The sequence below is a fragment of the Ipomoea triloba genome, chromosome 13, assembly GCF_003576645.1.
Source record: "Ipomoea triloba cultivar NCNSP0323 chromosome 13, ASM357664v1".
NCBI lineage: Eukaryota > Viridiplantae > Streptophyta > Magnoliopsida > Solanales > Convolvulaceae > Ipomoea > Ipomoea triloba.
Window position 1 is genome coordinate 7526340 of NC_044928.1, and position 8534 is coordinate 7534873.

General features: G+C 40.7%; 1 protein-coding gene across 4 annotated transcripts; it reads left to right on the forward strand.

Moving 5' to 3' along the window:
• The first annotated feature begins 871 nt into the window (after nucleotides 1-871).
• LOC116002068 lies at nucleotides 872-5630 on the forward strand. Of its 4 annotated transcripts, XR_004094367.1 has the most exons (4): nucleotides 872-3678; nucleotides 4414-4538; nucleotides 4816-4937; nucleotides 5219-5630. XR_004094367.1 is itself a non-coding variant. In XM_031242074.1 (1 exon), the coding sequence occupies exon 1, from the start codon at nucleotides 1255-1257 to the stop codon at nucleotides 3703-3705; it is 2451 nt and encodes an 816-aa protein (XP_031097934.1). In that variant the 5' UTR covers nucleotides 872-1254; the 3' UTR covers nucleotides 3706-3784. The 4 variants fall into 4 exon arrangements, 1 of the variants encoding a protein (XP_031097934.1); XR_004094366.1 differs by having other exon boundaries at nucleotides 4816-5630; XR_004094368.1 differs by having other exon boundaries at nucleotides 873-3655; nucleotides 4816-5630.
• Nucleotides 5631-8534: the final 2904 nt, after the last annotated feature.

Below are 8534 nucleotides of genomic sequence, written 5' to 3' on the forward strand. Positions count from 1 at the left end.
AAGTGTACCTCAAGATCTTGCAATAACTAACCAACAAGTAATTAAATTAATGAATATGGTGCAATAATGTAAATTATCTACCTATTGCGTTTATACACTTATTTTAGAACAGTGAATTTTTGTGATATTTATTGCATGCAAGGAAGACTCATACTATAATTACATTTATACACTTATTCATACTCATATTCGATGTTATAATTTATATAATTGTATATCGATTCAAATATTTCTTGAAATATTATAACAAATTCATTCCGTGCAACGCACGGGTGAAAATACTAGTTATGATAAAATGATACATACAAATTTAATTGTTATAAATATAAATATAATCAAATTGAAGATTTATGTTATTCATGCGTTGTGGATGGGATAACATCTCTTCTAATTTAATTAGCGTCTCGAGTTTAGACTTTAACATGATTAGTTTAGGTGTGTGATATTAATCAAATATTTATGTTATATTATAAAATTTCCTAATTTTGCATTCCATATGTATAATATACTAATGATCAGCTATCTATTGGCCTAGTTGATTTAAATCGATCAGTTATGAACAATATAAACTGATTTATTTCTTATAGTTCTTTGACAACTAAAAACACAAAACGGACTTCACACAATATAGGACTTCGGGTAATAATTATAAGTTTTTCGTAAATAGAAAATATACAAGAACTTATATTAATATTATATGGACTAAAATTTTTATACCAAATGTTTTGGGAGGAAAGTATAATATAATATGCAATTAATTTGTACCGGAAACTAATTTACAATAATAATAATTAATAAATAGTCCGTATGAATTTAATTAGCATAAATTGTGAGCTTAAATTGTCTGTTTATGGCTGACCGTCCAACAGTTAACAGGCGCGTGGTCCGTTAACTGTCGTCTTAGGTGTTCGGAGCAGCCACCACTCCTCCTCGGCTCCTCCACCACACGCACTCTCTCTCTCTAAAACCTTTTTCTCTCTCGTAGAAATTACTGCTACTATTATACTAATAGCTCCAACACTTCTTCTTCTTCTTCTCTCTCTGTCGCATTTGATTCCAGACACTCAGAAATTTCCTACCCAGAAGCGCATAAAATCTTGATAAAAAAAACCACAAACTTTCCAGGATCTCCGGCAACATTTTCCAGCGGAATATGATTCCCGGGAGACCTATCAGTCACTGCTATAACTATAATTATATATTGGGCATTAAGTGTTAGTGGGAGAAAGATTAGTGGGTTTTGTTTGAGTAATAATGGCTGCGGCAAATACGAGCTCGGCGGGGCAGGTGGAGTCGAGCGGAGGCGGAGACGACGGCGGGTCGTCGGAGGAGCTGACGGCGAAGACGGTGAGGAAGAGGTACGAGGGGTTGGTGATGGTACGGACGAAAGCCATTAAGGGGAAAGGGGCTTGGTACTGGGCTCACCTTGAGCCCATTTTGGTGCCCAATTCCGAAACGGGCTTGCCCAAAGCGGTGAAGCTCAGGTGCGCTCTCTGCGACGCCGTTTTCTCCGCTTCTAACCCTTCCAGGACCGCTTCCGAGCATCTCAAGAGAGGAACGTGTCCCAATTTCAACTCCGTCGCCAAACCCATTTCCTCCGTGCCGCCGCCGCCGCCGCCCTCGGCGGTGCCCGTCACCGCGCCGCCGCCGTCGACGGCTTCTTCCCACCACCATAATCACCGGAAACGGAACTCCTCCGGGACTGGCCACCGTGGGGGGACCACTAGCGGAGCTTCTACTCCTACTGCTGCGTATCAAGTTCCTCCTCTTGCTATTGTTGATCCCTCTAGGTTAGCGTACTCGCCCGTCGACTTAGCCTACTCGCCCGTCGCGTCAATGGCGACATCTATCGTTACGGCCGGCTGTAGTACTACTACAGTTGCCGCCGCCGCCGCCGCCGTCGGCGGCGGCGGCGGAAGCATGTATCCGCAGCAGCAACAATTGGTGTTGTCGGGTGGGAAAGAGGATTTAGGAGCTTTAGCCATGTTTGAAGATAGCGTAAAGAAGCTGAAGAGTCCTAAAACCTCACCCGGGCCGACATTAAGCAAGTCCCAGGTTGATGCCGCACTGGATTCTCTCGCGGATTGGGTGTACGAATGTTGCGGGTCGGTCTCATTTTCCAGTCTCGACCACCCAAAATTCAAAGCATTCCTCAATCAAGTCGGATTGCCCTCAATTTCAAGGAAGGAATTCGCAGGTCCGAGGTTAGACGCTAAGTACGAGGAAGCCAAGGCAGAATCCGAGTTTAAAATCCGGGACGCCATGTTCTTTCAAATCGCAGCCGATGGTTGGAAGGCGAAGAATCCGGGGCATGTTGGGGAAGAGAATCTGGTGAACTTGTCTGTGAATCTCCCTAATGGGACTAGTGTGTTTAGGAGGGCAGTTTTGACAAGTGGATATGTGCCTTCTAAGTATGCCGAGGAAGTATTATGGGACACTATAACAGAAATTTGTGGGCAGAGTGTCCATCAATGTGTGGGTATTGTTGGGGACAAGTTTAAGGGGAAGGCATTGAGGAATTTAGAGAACCAACATCATTGGATGGTCAATATATCTTGTCAGTACCAAGCTTTCAATAGTTTGATTAAAGATTTCGGTAAGGAACTCCCATTGTTCAAAATTGCAACTGAGAATTGTATAAAGCTTGCGAATTTCATTAATAATAAGTCTCAAATTCGAAATAGTTTTCATAAGTATCAGTTGCAGGAGTATGGGCATGCTGGCTTGTTGAGAGTGCCAATGCACGGTTATGAAAGGTTGGATTTTGGACCTGTTTATACGTTGGTAGAGGATATACTGAGCTCAGCACGGGCACTTCAGTTAGTTTTGCTCGATGAATCGTATAAGGTAGTGTCGATGGAGGAACCATATGCCCGGGGAATTGAAGAGATGATGAGAAGTCCGCAGTTTTGGAATGAGTTAGAGGCTGTGCATTCGCTAGTTAAGTTAATCAAGACGATGCTTCAGGATATTGAGACAGATAAACCACGGGTGGGGCAATGCCTTCCTCTTTGGGAGGAGCTAAGGGTTAAAATGAAGGATTGGTGCTCTAAGTTTCACGTGGCTGAGGGACCTGTAGAGAAATTGATTGAAAGGAGGTTCAACAAGAATTATCATCCAGCTTGGGCAGCTGCGTTTATACTTGATCCGCTCTATTTGATTAAGGATGCCAGTGGGAAGTACTTACCACCCTTCAAATACCTAACCCCCGAGCAAGAAAAGGACGTGGACAAGCTCATAACACGGCTTGTTTCTCGGGAGGAGGCTCATATCGCTTTGATGGAGCTTATGAAATGGAGAACTGAAGGACTTGACCCCGTATATGCTCAAGCTGTTCAGTTGAAGCAGAGGGATCCCAACACTGGGAAGATGAAACTTGAAAACCCGCAAAGCAGTAGGCTTGTCTGGGAAACTTACCTCACTGAGTTCAAGGCATTAGGAAAAGTTGCAGTTAGGCTTATCTTCCTTCATGCTACCTCGTGTGGCTTCAAATGCAACTTGTCTTTCCTGAGATGGGTAGGCGCCCAATCCCATTCAAGAGTGGGTGTGGATAGAGCTCAGAAGTTGATATTCATTGCTGCTCACTCGAAGCTTGAAAAGCGGGATTATTCCAACGAGGAAGATAAGGATGCGGAGCTCTTTGCGATGTCAAACGGTGAGGATGACATGCTCAATGAGGTTTTTGTTGATACATCCTCTCTGTAGCATTCATTTTTACGTCTTCATTAGCACTCTAAATATGTAGGAATTGTTTTCTGAAGAAATGAAATTCTTTTTTACAATATGGCATTTCTTTATTCATCTTTAGAAGAATTTTGACGTTTGAGGTTGTTGCCTGGAGAGAGGGTGGATACTGATTCATTTCTTCAATACTTCATCGTTCGTATCGTATAATTTCTGATTGCACATAAAAATAATGACAATGGAGATAACTTGCTGGAGAAAATATTTCTTAACTTGTTACTCTAGTCTAGCAGTTTGGGATTGATCTTGTCTATAGAGGGGTAAATTTTTTGTTTCACTTATGTTCTCAGATTACAATATGGTGTCCCAGACAGATATTTCCGCCTACTTAACTTGATGAAATAAACATTTTCTTCATAAACTGATGAATTATTGAGTCTAGTTTTGATACAAAAATATCTCACTGGGCCATAGATGGCTCTCACTTCTCATGTGCCAAGTTCCTGCAGTCATCTTCAACAATTGTTTGTTTTTATCATATATATATGCTTAGTTTGCAACTTTTATGGATGCCATTAGTTGCAGGAAAAGTTCATATTCTGACATCATAAAATAAAATGTAGTTTTATACCTTTATGCTTAAATTGATAACATTTTCGGCCTGCCTCTCATCTAAAGCTCTGTTGAATCATTTGGAGCCGAGATCAAATTCTGTTCATGCATGATCAGGTTAGCCATTGGTGTTGAATTCCACGTGCGATCAAGAGGCAGTTGCCAAAACTACTTTGAGTTATGACTTGAATCCTACTTTTCTGAATACGAAGGTTGCCTGGAATTATGAGTTTGACGATGAGGTATTGGTCGGAGGTTCCCTTTATATTCTTTTTTTTTTTATCTCCATTCAAATAATTGTTCTCTTTATGGTCTGAATCTACGTTTAGATGTCTTTCTGAAAAGACGGGTGTTTCCTAGTTCAATCACCGGTATTATTAACCAATTCATTATATCTATTGGCGTGACTAGTGGTGATCTTTTAGAACTCATCTTTGTTAGAGAAAATAAAACTAGTTGGCATTGTATTCAACCTAAATAACGACTTGATTTAATACAGATTCATTTATTTCTACGCAGAACTGGATAGACCAGCGTGAGATTACAATTGAACGGGGATGCTAGCTACCAAAAAAGGATGATCGAGGGGAAACAAACGATTCAACGTTTCTATCTTGAGTGCTTGCTTACCTGATAGGCAGGTAGGAAACCAGGTTTTGCTATTCTTGGGCATCGGCCCCCAGACCTATAATTAAATCTTTCTAGCTGGAAAACCACTTGAAAATGTTGATACCTCATTGCTATATTCTGGATTTATGCGTCTTTGTGGGAAAGGGGCCCCGCCATGAAACTAGTGCTAGTCTTTTCCAAAATTTGGTTGTTATAGAAAAAGCAAAAGGTCCTTAAGTTAAATCATCTTTGGGGTTACTTCTCTTGTAAACATTTCAAAGAATGTGTGTGTGTGTGTGTGATGTCCATACAGAGGCATAGGGATGATGCTCCCATCATTGCAAAAAAAAGTTGTGAGAGGACCCAAAGCTGAACAACACTGTCGGCTCGAACCAACACAAAAGATGTTTGATAGTGATTTGGCAGCGCGGATTGACTATATTTGCTGATTCCTGTTAACTTTGAGGATTGGAAAATCCATCATTATCTGGTGGGTAGTCAATCATCATTTCATCCGCATTTAACCTTTATTTGTTTTATCAATCAATGATTGCTGTAAATTTTATTCCTTGCGTGATCTAATTGCTGTTCCCATATTCCCCATTAACCCTCGAATAATATCTCATCCCAAACAAATATCCGCTTCACTATGTTCAAACCGAAGCAGTGAAGGGGAGACTGTAAAAACTTTCCTCTCAGCTCAAATGTACTTTTTTTTTTTTTACTGTTTGTCATCTTTATTTACATGTGCTTTTCCAGTTCTCACCCTCCTACTGAGACTTGAAATGGTGGCAGTGGAAGGGAAAGCCACAGCCCTTTATCATTTTGGCTCAAATTTTACAGCTTTCTGTGCATTATTGATGATCTGATGCTGATACGTTCTCGTATCAAACCGGAACTATTCGGAATGGCAGGTAATTATATTGAAAGGAATAAACCAAGAAAAATATGAAGAAGCAAGAATGAATACTAAAGAAAAATAAATTATTGTTCACCCGTAAACTCTAATGCTATGAAGTATTTAAATATATAACACTCTTTCCTACTCCTATTAGGAAAACTAATTACTAATCCTAATAAAACACTTAAGTTACGTAATCTTTCAGCCATCGTGGAGGTCTTCGATTCGTTGTTGGTCTACCCCTTTTGTTTCCTTCTTCTACTTGGTTTTCTTGAGCAGGATGGTTTCCTTCAGTTTCCATGTGTATAGTGTGTTCCATATTCTCTTCTTCATGCCTATCTTCTTGTAAGATCATATCATTCCCCCCCTCTTCAGAACTTTCCTTGTCCTCAAGGTGTAAGGTAGGAAATAATTGCTCCATGTCACTAGCAGATTCCCATGTAGAATTTTCTGGTGCACTATCATTCCATTGGACGAGGACTTGTCGTTCAGTTTTTCCATTTCTTATTACTTGCCGTTGTGCACAAATTGCCAATGGTTCAGATATTGGTTGCCCATCATAAAAAGCATTTGGCAAATCATAACTTGTAATGTCTTCCTCTCCCCTATATTTCTTCAACAGTGACACATGAAAAACTGGGTGGATCCTTGATGAGGATGGTAATTCAAGTTTATAAGCGACCTTGCCAATGCGTTCTTGGATTTTGAAAGGTCCATAGTACCTTCTTGCAAGCTTGTGATTATGTCTTTTTGCCACTGAGGTTTGCCGGTACGGTTGTAGTCATAGGAAAACCATATCCCCTATTTCAAATTCAACATCTCGTCGCTTACTGTTAGCATGCTGCTCCATTCGATGTTGTGCTTCTTTAAGGTTTTGCTTCAATGTTTTCAACAGTTGGTCCCGTTCAATTAACATGTCCTCTAGAGCTTGGTTGGTTGAGGAATATTTTTGGTAGTGCAAAATTGTAGGTGGTGCTCTGCCATATAATGCCTGAAAAGGTGTCATTTTGATCTCATTGTGGTAGCTTGTGTTGAGACAGTATTCAGCCCACCCTAAAAAAAATACCCAACGTGATGGTTTGGCGTGCGTGAAGGCACGCAAATATTGCTCAACACATCTATTTAGTACCTCTGTTTGGCCATCTGTTTGGGGATGGTATGTTGTGCTACGACGCAATATGGTTCCACTCAGTGTGAACATCCCGTCCCAGAAATTGCTTAGAAATACAGGATCTCGATCTGATATTATAGATTCTGGGAATCCATGGAGTTTCACTACCATCTCAATGAAGAGCTCTGCCGCTTTTGCTGCTGTAAAATGATGTGGGAGAGATCCAATATGGATGTATTTGGTCAACCTATCCACCACCACCATTATAACTAATTTGCCTTGTGACATTGGGAGACCGGTAATGAAATCCATTGTTACATGAGACCAAACTTGTGAAGGAATGGGTAGCGGTTGTAGGAGTCCTGCTGGTGCCTGAGTAGAGTACTTTGTCTGTTGGCATGTTAGGCAAGCTGCTACAAAATTTGCTACATCTTTTCGCATCTGTGGCCAATAAAAATTAGAAGATAAGCGCAATAGTGTGCGAGTAATTCCTGTGTGGCCTGCTATTGGAGTTGCATGAAACTCTTGGAGTAGCATGTACTTGAGGGAGGAGTTTTCACCTATAAAGTAGCGCCCTTTGTATAGGAGGATACCATTATGAATATTGTAATATGGTGGCAATGTGCCTATTGAGAAACGATGGTGAAACTCTTGGAGGTCTGGCAATTCTTTGTTGTCGTTTTGCAATTGGGCAACAAGGTCTGGGATTGGTCGGCTCAAGACTTGTAAATGCACCTGATCGTTATATGGTTGTTGTTCGTCTCCAATTCGTGATAAAGCATCTGCTACTTTATTGGAACTGCCTGGCTTGTAGTGAACTTCAAAGTTATATCCCATCAACTTATGGACATAGAATTGTTGATCTGGTGTTTGGACTACTTGCTTTAAAATTTCTTTAAGACTTTTGTGATCAGTGCGAACTATAAAAAATTGTCCGAGAAGGTATTGTCTCCATTTTTGGATTGCTTCCACCATTGCATGCAACTCTCTCTTATATGCAGAAGAGCCTTGCAGTCTAGGTCCAATTTTTTTGCTAAAGAAAGCAATAGGTTGTTCCTCTTGCATGAGGACTGCTCATACACCAATGCCAGATGCATCTGTCGCAATCACAAAGGGTTGGTTGAAATTTGGGAGACGCAGAACTGGGGCTTTTGTCATTGCATCTTTTAAGTTTTTGAAAGCCTCTTCTGCAACTATTGACCAATGAAAATTATCCTTTTTTAATAGTTCGGTGAGAGGTGCTGCAATTTGTGCATATCCTCTAATAAATCTTCTGTAGTACCCAGTTAGTCCTAAAAATCCTCTCGACTGCTTTAGAGAAGTTGGTGTTGTCCAATTCACCATTGCATCCACCTTGCCAGGATCTGCTTGTACCCCTCCATTACCAACTATGTGTCCCAAGTATTCTATAGAAGATTGACAAAATTGACACTTACTGAGTTTCATGTAAAATTGGTTTTCCTCTAATAACTGCAGTACTTGTCTGAAGTGTTCCTCATGCTCAGTCATAGTGTTACTATAGATTAGAATATCGTCAAAGAAAACGATCACAAACTGCCGGAGGAATGGTGAGAACATTCTGTTCATAGTTGCCTGGAATGTTGAGGGTGCGTTAGT